The following is a 12,325-nucleotide window of genomic DNA, read 5'->3' as shown; positions in this document are numbered from 1 at the left end:
TGTTTGGGCTTCTTGTTTCTTCCCTTCCCTCTCCTGCAGTTACTAGTGTGGTTCAGCTGCCCCTGCACTAGTTCTTTCCTGAATTTGCCATGTTGCTTCCTGAAATACCAAATGACCCACACTACTGAAATTTGGTAGTGGGCTTTAGCACAAGACACAAGTGTCACTTGCTCCCAGTTTTGAAAAAGTAGTAATGGGTTCAAAGACTTCAACTGGGTGTTAGTCATAACCCAAATGTGGGTGCTAATTACCTTGGGTTCTGTAGCCCTTGCTGTCCTGCGGTTATATAGGCCAAACTGGCCTTTTGGGTCTGCTTGCTGCCTTACAGTGCTGGGATTGAAGCACATGGGTGAGGGTGAATTTCTTACCAATGAGGAAAAGGCTTCCTGTTTGCCTGCTTTGTAAACTGCCAAGTAGAGCAAGTTTTGGCTTAGGTAAGTTCCGTGTGAGTCAACTGCCTCATCCTCACATGGTAACTAAGACTACCGCCCACTGAGAAGGCCACTACCAATCAGTGCTTAATTGTGAAAACATTTAAATTACTTTAGCGGGTGGCTAGAGCTGAGGTGCCTGAGTCAGGTTTGGGGTGGGATTACTTTGGTTAAGGGAAGTAAGAGTTTTCATTTCCTCTTCCAAGAGAAGAGGGGATTGGGTTGAGGAAGGAGCTGTTACAGCCTAGCTGGACTCAGCAGCTCTACCATGAGGTTCCCTGTGTGTCTGACCTTGCTGGTACTGCTTGTAGGTAAGGAGAATGGGAGGTGGGAGAGAGGGAGCTCCTGGGCAGGAGCCGGCACCTGGGTTATCAACTAATCTCTTAATGAAAGCCCAAGGAACAGGGAAAGACTGTCCTCACAAAAAGGCTGCTACTCTTCTGCCATCCTTCACGGAGACACCTACAACCACCGGAAGCACAGCAAGCCCTACGACCACCCACAGGCCCACCACAACCAGCCACAGGCCCACCACAACCAGCCACAGGCCCACCACCACCAGCCACAGGCCCACCACCACCAGCCACAGGCCCACCACCACCAGCCACAGGCCCACCACCACCAGTCATGGGAATGCCACAGTTTCTCCCACCACAAACAGTCCAGGCTTCTCCACTGTTGGCCCTCACCCTGGACCACCTCCGCCCTCACCAAGTCCTAGTCCAAGCTCTACTGGGGCTCTTGGAAACTACACATGGACTAATGGTTCCCAGCCATGTGTTCAGCTCCAAGCCCAAATTCAAATTCGCATCTTGTACCTGACCCAGGGTGGAAAAAAGGTAAAGTAGTAGGGCTTAAAGAAGGCCAGAGGCAAGCCCTGGGCTGGTTCAGAAGGGAGGAGGAAGAGCAGAAGGGATAAACTGGGTGCCATTCATGTGACTTCAGACCCACTATTCTTTCACTTCTGCAGGCCTGGGGCCTCTCTGTATTGAACCCGAACAAAACCAAGGTCCAGGGGGGCTGTGACAGTGCCCATCCCCACTTGGCTCTCTCATTCCCTTACGGACAGCTTACCTTTGGATTCAAACAGGTATACAGCTTGAATTTGTCTTCCTCCTTCACTCTTCTATATCCCACCCCTAGACCCCCTAAGCCTCCTCCTTGCTCTATGGACATGGATGCCACTGTCCCTGATGCCTTGAGCCTTTCTGTTCACCTCAAGGACCGACATCAGAGCCACAGTACAGTCTACCTTAACTACATGGCAGTGGAATACAATGTGTCCTTCCCACAAGCAGCACGTGAGCAACCTCTTCTCTTTACCACACTAAAAGTCTACACTGGAAGTGCTGGGGTGGTGGTGGGGACTCAGGAATCAGGACTAGATTTGAATCTTAATTACTAATTACTTTAGAGTGGACATTCTCAGCGCAGAATTCATCTCTTCAAGAGCTCCAAGCTCCCCTGGGCCAAAGCTTCTGTTGCGGAAATACAAGCATAGTTCTTTCTCCAGCAATTCACCTGGACCTGCTCTCCCTGAGGCTGCAGGCTGCTCAGTTGCCGGACAAGGGACACTTCGGGCCATGTAAGCTTGAAGTTTCCCATTGCACTGGAAACCTTCCCCAGAACTTTTTCTAAACCTCAGTCTCCTCTACAAAGCTGCCTATTTCCCCTTTCCTTATGCTCCAAACTATGGGGTTGAATTCCTCAACCTTTCTCCCTCCCACTTAACTCTTCTGTCCTTCCCGCCCACCTTTAGCCCATGCACCACTGCAGCGGTTCTCACTGACCCTGTTTTTTCTGCCAGGCTTCTCTTGCGCCAGTGACCAATCTCTCTTGCTGCCTCTCATCATTGGCCTGGTCCTCCTGGGCCTCCTCACCCTGGTGCTCATTGCCTTCTGCGTTACCCGGAGACGACAATCAACCTACCAGCCCCTCTGAGCATTTGCTCCAGTCCACTCTGTAGGCCACCAAGGAGCATCCTCATTTCTTCAGCATGCAATTGACTCAACAGAGTTATCTCCCTTCTCTGTCTTTAAGAACAAAATTAAGAGATTTTTATAATAGGGGTGGGGAATTAATAAACATGCATGGTACGCACTCCTGTTCTCATGAAGAGTAGAAAAACTTAATGAAATCTTTGCCCTTGGCTTCCTTTGTCCTGCCAGGATCATGTGCTTTCCTGTGCCTTTCCATGATTGAGTCACCAAGGGACAGCTGGCAAGAAGGGACAAAAATACCAAAGAGTGACCAAATGCCTTCATGGGTTCATTTCTTAATGTCCTGCAGCTGCTGGTGAAACTACTAAAACTCCCGCCTCCCTCTGGCTGCCTGTTCCCTTAACATAATGAATCATTCCATCTTAACATCCTCTTGCTGACCCTTGTGCGCAGTTAGAGGTACAACGCAACCAAAATGTGAGTAGGTGGCTGTATTATTTTATTTCAAAAGTGGCTACTGAACAATGAGATTCCATGTCCACTGTGCCAGGGCTAGCTCACTGAGGAGCCCACTAGTGCAGCAGACACTCTGACTTCTATGAAGGTTGTGCTTCTAGGAACAACTTTAGGCCTGGCCAACAAATGCTTGATCCCTGAGTAGCAGAAGGAGAGGAAGTGATGCCATCTGCAATCTGCCCTTGTCCAGATTCTAAAAAGATATTTTCAGATGGCTAACCACGGCACCAAAAACGTATAAATTCTGTTTATAGTAGGGCATGGTACAAGGATAGGAGCCAAGCATGGGTGCCCTTCCAATTTTACCAGTGCCATGAGGTTACAGAAATCCCTGGACTAGCGCTCCACCCAGCAGAGGTACATGTGGCAATCCTCCCTGCCCAGCAACTACCCCCAAGAACAAGGAACGGGGAAACAGTTTGGGAGTGCCTGATAGCCAAGCGTAGATTCATTAGGATAGTAAACGTAGTAGGTAGGTGTCTTGGCAAGAGTGTTGGAATGTAGCGTGGCTCTCTTCGCCTAACCCTTGGGGCCCTTTCCCAGATAAATATAAATTTTTGCTCGCATCCTCTGGGTTCCCACCTAGACACAGAAGAGGCTCTGCGTCCCCGTCCCACACCCCACGTTGTGTCAGGGGCTGCTATATCCTGCCGGTGAGCTCGCCCCTCTTCTGCTTCATTGTCATCTTAACATCTGGACAGAGGAAGAGGGAGGATACTAGAAGGAAGGCCCAGCTCAGAATGGCCTTTCCGGCTCTATGCTATTTACCAAGAGAAGATAGGAGAACTGCAGCGCCTTCACTAGCGCCATTTTGAAGACTTGAACTCTTTTCCTTTCCAACTTCAAACAGTATAAAGTTGGCAGAGAAAAGACAAGATGGCGCACACACAAGAGGGACAGAGAAAGAGGGAGAAATAAACCTTGCTTTCAGAACCCAGAGCGTAAACAAAAGTGCGGAAGTTCTAACTGCGCAGGCGTAAAACTCTGACATGCTTTAAAATTCGAACATCAAGGCGCGTACAAAACCTAGTCTGTGAAGAACTGTCTCAGCCTACTGAAGCTAGCAAGGGTCCTGTAGGAAAGGGAAGTGCAGCCCGGTCCCGGGGAGGAGGCGGAGTATACGCATACGCAGTGCGCATGCGCGGCGCAGGTCAATGGCGGGGTTATCCGGACTGGCGGAAGCTACCTTTCCAACATGGCGGGCGAGACTGACGGACCGTTCAAAGGGGTGCTGGTACCAATTCTTTTACCTGAGAAATGCTATGATCAATTCTTCGTCCACTGGGACTTGCTTCATGGTGAGTTTTATTCAGCCTTCAAAGTCTAGTTCGAGCAATCTTGGACCTAAGTTAGCGTGACAGTGCCGATTAATGTCACGCGAAGCTGGGCAGAAGGCGCTTCTGAAGAGGGCGGAAGTGTTTTGGACCCTGCATAGGAAAAGTGCCATATTTGGGCATGAGGGGGTGTCGCCCGAAAAAAATAGTTAAATTTGTGTTTTACAATCTGGGAAGTCGGTACCCCGCCCTCATCCCTTTCTGGACCGGGGATGGAACTCAGGGCCTCTTGCGCCACACTGCTAACTAGGCTCTATCCCCAGACTTGAAAACTCACTTTTTATAAAACAAAATTAAAATCCCAGCCAGGCATATAGACCTCCTTTCAGTCCCAAGCACTCAACTACAGAGGCCCATGAATCCCCACCCCGACCCCTCCACCCCCGCCCAGCACCAACTTCTGGAATGTGTTATGTGGCACAGACTGGCAGCAGTCCTCCTGCCTCAGCCACCAGAATGCTGGGAGTATAGCAGCACTTTACTTTCCTTTTCCCTTTCTTTACAAGGCAAGTTCATTGCCAAATATCAAAGACTTTGGTAAGCCTTTTCCATCTCTTCTGTTCTAAGTTCATTTTGGCTTACAATAGTAAAGACTTCCTGCTGGGCCAAATGCCCACCAGGTCAAAGATTCCATGATAGGGAAATTGCCAGTATGGGGTTTCAAATGTAGCAGAGCAGCTCCCTCACTGTGATCTATTGAAAGTCAGTTCTCTGTGAGCTGGAGAGATGGCTCAGTGGTTAAGAGCATTGACTGCACTTCCAGAGGTCCTGCGTTCAGTTCCCACAACCACGTGGTGGCTCACAACCATTTATAATGGGATCCAATGCCCTCTTTTCTGGTGTGTCTGAAGACAGCAATAGTGTACTCATGTACATGAAATAAATAAATCTTTTTTTTAAAGATTTATTTATTTTATGTACATGAGTACACCATAGCTGTCTTCAGGCACACCAGAAGAGCACATCAGATCCCATTACAGATGGTTGTGAGCCACCATGTGGTTGCTGGAAATTGAACTCAGTACCTCTAGAAGAACAGTCTGTGCTCATAACCACTGAGCCATCTCTCCAGCCCATAAATAAATCTTTAAAAAGAAAGTCAGCCCTCCACACAGGGGTTTTGGAAAAAAAAGGAAAAAAGAATTAAAAAAAAAAGAGAGAGAAATTGCCAGCAACAGTGGCCCACACTTTCAATCCCAGCACTTGGGACACAGAGGCCGGAGGATCTCTTGAGTTCAAGGACAGTCTGGTCTATAGGGTGAGTTCCAAGACAAAGAAGTAAATGATGGAGATAGTGGAGGAACAGGGAAGAAAGTCCTGGAAGAGTGGGGATGACCTAGAAGGTTCAGGAATGTATGGTATCGGGGGTTTGTGCCTTTGGAAGGAGGAGTATTTGATTTGAAGTTTTACTGACAAGAGAGAAAAGGGTCAGGAACTTCTGAGCAATGCCTGTATAACTAAAAAGCAAGGAAGAGCAGGGAGGCCTGCAAGTTTGCATCCCTACTTGGGACTAGAGGGATGGTTTACAAGGCTGGTGACCTGAATTCAATTCCTGGGAACTACAGAAAGGCAAAAATGGAGAACTGGCTCTACAAAGTTGTCTCTGACCTCTGACCTTCACACATGTGCCTATAGACACACACAAAATAGATTATTCTTATGTATATTTTTATTTTTAGTATTTTTTTAAATTTACTTATTTATTTCATATATGTTGAGTACAGAAGAAAGCATCAGATCCCTTTACAGATGGTTGTTTTTAGTATTTAAATTGTGTGCATACATGTATACCCACACATGAACACAGTTGCCTGGAGATGCCAGAGGCGTGAGATATCTCTAGAGCTACAGTTACAGGTGTTGTGAGCCATCTGACATGGATGCTAAAATTTGAATTCAGGGGGGCTGGAGAGATGGCTCAGTGGTTAGGAGCACTGACTGCTCTTCCAGAGGTCCTGAGTTCAAATCCCAGCAACCACATGGAGGCTCACAACCATCTGTAAGAGATCTGATGCCCTCTTCTGGTGTGTCTGAAGACAGCTACAGTGTACTTATATATAATGAATAAATAAATTTAAAAAAAATTGAATTCAGATCACTGCAAAAGCAGAGACGTGCTCTTAATCACTAAATTACCTTTCCAGCCCCAAATTTTTAAGATGTATTTTTGTTGTGTGTATTCCCTTATGTAGAGACTTAGGTCAACAGAGTTGGGAGCAAAGCCATCTTGTTGGCCCAATAATATTTTTAAAGATTTATTTTTGTTTTATATACATTAGTGTTTTGCCTGAATTTATGAGTGTGTCAGATCCCCTAGAACTGGAGTTAAGAGTTGGGGTTGCTGGGAATTGAACCCAGATCTTCTGGAAGAACAGTCCATACTCCTAAACGCTGGTCTACTGTCTGTCTGTCTATCTTTCTAGCAACAGTTTCTCTGCAAAACGCTAGCTGTCCTGGAACTATGTAGACCAGGCTGGCTTTGAATTCATATAGAGACCTGCCTGCCCTTCCCTCCCAAGTGCTGGGACTAAATGTGTGTGCTACCACACCTGACAATAGTTTTTAAATATTTGAGATAGGGTCTCACTATGTAATTCTAGCTGGCCCTGAACTCAGAGATTCTTTAATCTCTGTACTACAACACACACATCCCTGATGACTTTTAAAAGACATAATTTCTTAGTACATTTTTTTTTTTTTGGTTCTTTTTTTTTTTTTTCCGGAGCTGGGGACCGAACCCAGGGCCTTGCGCTTCCTAGGCAAGCGCTCTACAACTGAGCTAAATCCCCAACCCCTTCTTAGTACATTTTTATTAGGAGTGTATTTTATTATGGGCAATGCATGGAAGTTCCGGAGTTGTCTGTCTCTCCGTCTACCATGTTGATTCTGGATTAAAGAGGGATAAAAGTTAGCTTTCCAGTTACACAGGCACTGCTCAAAAATCTCCTGACCCCACTCTCTCCTCAGTAACCGATGGCCACTTCAGATGCTCCTCCTCCCAAAGGCAAATCCCCACACCATGTATCCCCGAACCTTCTGGACCCTTATGCAGGCAACCACTCTTCCCTTTCATCAGCGTATCTTGTCAACTCTAAGAAATACTTAGCCGTATTTATAGGAAATGGAAGGTTGAACAGGAAGGAAGGCAGTCACGGAGAAGCTGTTGTGAAGATGACACGTCTAGTCTGAATGTTTGTAGCCAGAAGGATGTCTGCCCCACTATATCTCCCGCAGAGACTTACTGGTGCGGTGGTCAAATTAAGGGTGAGGGGAAAAGGGAGCAGCTAAGAGCACTTCAGACCCTCACCTGGGCTCCAGAGGCCTCTTTGCTTACTTTTTTCTCTCTTCTCAGTTCCCTGCCTCAAGATTCTCCTCAGCAAAGGCCTTGGGCTGGGCATCGTGGCTGGGTCACTTCTTGGTATGTATAGTTCCTTCTGTCAGAGTAAAGGGAAGGGGGTTGAGAGGCTGATGCCAAGGAATGGGGATAGTTTGCTTCTTCCTCAGCCATACCACTTTTTCCACAGTAAAGCTCCCCCAGATATTTAAACTCTTGGGAGCCAAGAGTGCAGAAGGACTGAGTCTCCAGTCAGTAATGCTGGAGCTAGTGGCACTGACTGGAACTATGGTCTACAGCATCACCAACAACTTCCCCTTCAGGTGAGAGTCCACTCTAAATGCCCAAAGCCAAATCCCCACAGTTCTTTTATTTATTTACTTTTTTACTATTTACTTGAGATGGGAGGGGGTCACAGAACAACTTGTTGGAGTGGTTCTCTCCTTCCAGCGAGTGTGTGTGTATCCTGGGGCTGGAACTCAGGTAATCAGGCTTGGAGGCAGACATCTTTACCTGCTGAGCTGTTCTCTAGCCCCAGTGACCGAAATTCTAATAAGAGTTCTAATAAGTGCTTCAGCCCTTCCAGAAGTTTACTCACACCCATGAATATGGGATGAAGGGAGCATTCTGAGTGACCGGGTGTGGTGGGGTTGTAGACCGGAAAGTACCGGCTAGTCAGAGAACAGAGTCTGATGGGCGATGGAGGCTTTCCCTGCCTTTTTCCAGGCCTGCCTTTTTCCTTCCCACCTCTTGACTCTGCAGCTCTTGGGGTGAAGCACTGTTCCTGACACTACAGACGGTTACCATCTGCTTCCTGGTCATGCACTACAGAGGAGAGACCGTGAAAGGTGCCGGGGATTGGCTGGAGAGCAGGCATTGTGTCTTGGGGACTTTGCTGGGGACTCAGGAGGCTCAAGAGGGCTCCTTGTCTCCCTGACCCCCAGGAGTTGCTTTCCTTGTCTGCTTTGCCGTGGTCCTGTTGGCGCTGCTTTCCCCAGTCATGCCTCTGGCTGTGCCCACCCTGCTCCAGGCCTCCAATGTACCTGCTGTGGTGGTGGGGAAGGTGGGTACTCAGAAGCAAAGGGATGTGTATGGTAGTGTAGAAGCAGAGGGAAACCTCCAAGTAAGGAGTGCAAGTCTGCGGGGAGTGAGGAAGGGTGATGGGTCACAGAGGAGGTTCAGAGGAGTATCAAAAGTATCAATTTCTCCTCTAGTTGCTCCAGGCAGCCACTAACTACCACAACGGACACACAGGCCAGCTTTCAGCCATTACAGTGTTTATGCTGTTTGGGGGCTCCTTGGCCCGGATCTTCACTTCTGTTCAGGTGAGTGCACCTTCTGCCCTCTAGAGGGCAGTAAAACCTCACTCTCAGCCAAGTGGAGAGGTAAGCTGCCTGCCTGCCAGCCCTGGAACCTTTCTAGATCTGTGCTGTCTCTCATACCAGGAAACTGGAGATCCCCTCATGGCTGGAGTCTTTGTGGTCTCTTCTCTCTGCAATGGCCTTATTGCTGCCCAGGTCCTCTTCTACTGGAATGCGAAGGCTCCCCACAAGCAGAAAAAGCAGCAGTAGAGCTAGCTTCTAGAATAATTCCACCTCCATCCATCTACTCAACTCCCACATGACCCGATCTGCTGGTGCAACTTAATCACCCTCCATCCCGATGTATTTGCCACCTCCTGAGCCTGGGCGGTAGGAATAGTAAAGCCCTGCCCTCACTCACTTCACCAGTTGCCTGGGATCCCTCCTTTTAAGCAGCTGTTTTCTCACGGGAGCAGGTGATTTTGCCCTGTCCACCTTCCTTTTGGACCAAGGACAGAGTTGGGAAATGTGGTTGGAAGCTAGTGACTGCTTCCCTCTGCTGCCCGAGTGGGACGATCTATTGGACCCCAGTTCTGGAGGTGGGGGAGGGGGAGAATGACTCAGATAAGGCCTCAAGGCTGGGCGAGGAGGGTCCTGCTGTGGCAGGTCCTGGCGGAAGGGTGTGTGGAGAAGGCGGCACTGGTTGCCACTGTAGGAAGAGAATACAGATAGGACAATAAAAGACTCAAACATGCTTTAATTATACAAAATTGCGCATTCTGGTTCCTAGGGTTCTGAACTGAAAGGGCTGGGTCTTCGGGGTTGTCCCTGATTGTCCGTGCCAGTTAAAGGTGGGTTACTGGCATGGAGGCACCAGCAAGGGAAGTATTATATATATGGAGTGGGAGAGCCTGGAGATGGGTAGTGGGGGAAGGAGGGTATTAGCTCCCCTTGGAGCCTAGGATCACTCTGAGGGACAGTACACGGTGAGGGGGCCTCCGGTCTGCAATGGGAAGAGCTGTAAAGAGAAACATGGGGTTTGGAGGTTACTCCTCTTGGTTGAAGTGATTGGGCAGTGTGTCCCCAACTCTCGGTAGGGGACTGGTCTGACCAGTTTGCCTCAGACAGGGTTAGAGCTTGCTATTCTGCTAGCCTTGCAGGTGCTAGCCTTGCTGGGTACGGCAGGCATGGAATGAGACCCTAGGACGGCTTAAAGAGCAAGGTAGTTCTGTTGGGGCACGCTCAGCAGCCAGCTTGCGTGCTGCACGGCTGTTTACCTCTTGGGGCAGCAGGCCAGGAAGGAGCAACAGGATGGGCTAGGCCTCTCCTTGCCCTTGGGGCTGGGAGAGGAAGCTGGGTCACACAAGGGCCAGCAGCAAGGAGGAAACCAACACCAACATCCCGAAGGTAGAACGGCCTTTATCCTCAACTCTCTTGGCCCTTCTAACCAACCTCAGCCTCGTGTGGCTTCTACTTGGGTGAATTTGGGTTCAACTTGGCACTCTGGCCTCAGCTCCCACCCAGCGGAAGGGGGTTGTGAGGGGGATGGAGGGGAAGGGAACAGATAGACGGACATAATCAGGCACTTACGTGTAACTGCCAGGCATGTAGGCTGTCGAATAGTTGGGGGGCTGGTACCCAAAGCCCCTACTCCCTTGGGTAGTTGTGTACCCCGGCCCCCAGTGTGGGCCTCCACATACCGGGCCACCTCCTCCCTGGCTGAAATGGACCGACCCGGTGCCCGGGTTTTTGCTTTTTCGCCGGGGTCGGTACTTGTAGTCGGGGTAGTCATGGAGGTGGCGGGCACGAAGACGCTTAGCCTCCTCCACGAAGGGTCTCTTCTCTTCATCGTCCAGCAGCTTCCACTGAGCGCCCAAGCGCTTCGAGATCTCAGAATTGTGCATCTTGGGGTTCTGCTGCGCCATCTGGCGGCGCTGAGCAGAGCTCCACACCATGAAGGCGTTCATGGGCCGCTTCACTTTCTCTAGCGGAAGCCCCCCAGACGCTCCAGGGCCTCCGCCAACCTCCTGCTCCTGAGGTCCTAAGGGCAAAGAGGCCGTAGAAACCAGAGAATCCAGGTTCCAAGTCTCTGCTTGTGAGGAGCCGGGCAGCGCCATGGGTTGAAGGTAAAGCCTCTTTGAGAGGGTGTCTTGAATGCCCTTCTCCCAGAGTGAAGACTGGACTCTGAAGAGTTGGGTACTTAAGTATCTTCCAGAGCGCTTGAATCTGAACTTTGCTCCCAGCGATCGATTGTCACCGGGAAGATGAATCCTCCTTGTCTGGCACCCCTTACCGAAGAGGTAGTGTTCTCTCAAGTCTACCAGTCGCGCTTTTCTACCCTCTGCTTCAGTGAGACAGGGATCGTCTGTGGAGACTGCAATCCTTGCTCCGCAGCTCTTGGTCTCCACAAAGTCCCCACAGCTGCCAGGAGCTCACCAGGTGCTGCAGACCTTTCCCACCTGTACTCAGCCTCTAAAAAAGCGTTTAAAGTCTGACTCCACCCCCATCTCTCCCAGTGGCTGTGCGCCCGCTGTCGTTCTCTCCACCCCCCTTCTTTCCGCAAACCCAAGTCTCCTCTTCTTCCCAGTCCCTGCACCTCCCCTGGGGCACCACAACCACAGACACTCCACCCAAGACCTAATAGCCCCAGTGGCTACAATTGTTTCAATTCTCAAGCACCAGCAATTTAAAGCAACTTCTTTCCCAAGATGGGCACCAAAGGCCCTCAGGGTCAACCAAACTGGGAGAAATTAGGAAGATCTCACTACTCAATACCTTTTCCAGTGCATGTTGCTCCTTAAACCCCAGACCTGCCCCAGGGAAAAGAAACTCAAAAGATAGGCCATTTTTGTTTTCTTAAGTCATTCCAGCAGGTGCCTGGGCCGATGAAAACATTCAAGTAATTTCCAGTCCTGAGGTTCCCCTTTGCCACTCAATTATGGCAAGTTTCATCTTTAACCCTAACCCATGCCTTTGGACCGGAGATACAATTTTTAAAAATCTTCATTTTTTTTTTAAAGGTTATGTGTGAGGTGGGGCACAAGTGTTACATAGAGGTCAGAGGACAACTTTCAGAATTCTATTCTCTCCTTCCCTGGTCAAGGTGAAGAGGTAGTGGCTATCTCGTGACAGCTCAGGGAGCAACGTTCTAAGCCATTTTTCTTTACCCCCTTGATTTTTTTTTTAAAGTGTTAATTATTTGAGACAGGGAGTACATCATGCAGCATATAGCCTTGATTGGCCTGGAACTCATGTACACTAGGCTGGCCTTAATCAAGATCCATCTGCCTCGAGTGGCTGATTTTTTTTTTTTTTTTTTTTTTTTTTTTGCGTTTAAATTTAAGATAGGGTTTTTCAATGTAACGCCCTGTCTGTCCTTGAACTCACTGTAGACCAGGCTGACCTAGTACTCAAGAGATCTTGGACTCCAGAGTGCTGGGATTAAAGGCGTATGCCCACCACTGCCCAG

At 49.1% G+C, this 12,325-nt stretch overlaps 3 protein-coding genes across 5 annotated transcripts; 2 read left to right on the top strand and 1 right to left on the bottom strand.

Moving 5' to 3' along the window:
• Positions 1-651: 651 nt before the first annotated feature.
• On the top strand, positions 652-2,531 carry Cd68 (Cd68 molecule). The gene is given in 6 exon segments (NM_001031638.1): positions 652-742; positions 825-1,270; positions 1,402-1,521; positions 1,654-1,732; positions 1,846-2,016; positions 2,239-2,531. Coding segments are annotated over 6 exon segments (993 nt in total). The 5' UTR covers positions 652-699; the 3' UTR covers positions 2,373-2,531.
• Positions 2,532-2,556: 25 nt separating this feature from the next.
• On the top strand, positions 2,557-9,626 carry Mpdu1 (mannose-P-dolichol utilization defect 1). Of its 3 annotated transcripts, NM_001107011.1 has the most exons (7): positions 4,044-4,185; positions 7,574-7,639; positions 7,746-7,878; positions 8,318-8,403; positions 8,500-8,618; positions 8,770-8,880; positions 9,001-9,620. In NM_001107011.1, exons 1-7 carry the CDS (start codon positions 4,083-4,085, stop codon positions 9,124-9,126), a joined length of 744 nt encoding a protein of 247 aa, NP_001100481.1. In that variant the 5' UTR covers positions 4,044-4,082; the 3' UTR covers positions 9,127-9,620. The 3 variants fall into 3 exon arrangements, with proteins under 3 accessions (XP_063125101.1, NP_001100481.1, XP_017452772.1); XM_063269031.1 differs by lacking the exons at positions 8,500-8,618; positions 9,001-9,620 and having other exon boundaries at positions 2,557-4,185; positions 8,770-8,881; XM_017597283.3 differs by lacking the exons at positions 4,044-4,185; positions 7,574-7,639 and having other exon boundaries at positions 7,744-7,878; positions 8,282-8,403; positions 9,001-9,626.
• Positions 9,596-11,300, bottom strand: Sox15 (SRY-box transcription factor 15). Its single transcript, NM_001394335.1, has 2 exons — positions 10,447-11,300; positions 9,596-9,874 (listed from the first exon to the last, which is right to left on the bottom strand). The coding sequence occupies exons 1-2, from the start codon at positions 10,971-10,973 to the stop codon at positions 9,745-9,747; spliced, it is 657 nt and encodes a 218-aa protein (NP_001381264.1). The 5' UTR covers positions 10,974-11,300; the 3' UTR covers positions 9,596-9,744.
• Between the last annotated feature and the right edge of the window lie 1,025 nt (positions 11,301-12,325).

This window comes from Rattus norvegicus, chromosome 10 (genome assembly GCF_036323735.1).
Source record: "Rattus norvegicus strain BN/NHsdMcwi chromosome 10, GRCr8, whole genome shotgun sequence".
Lineage (NCBI taxonomy): Eukaryota > Metazoa > Chordata > Mammalia > Rodentia > Muridae > Rattus > Rattus norvegicus.
This window is presented reverse-complemented; position numbering and strand designations above follow the sequence as displayed.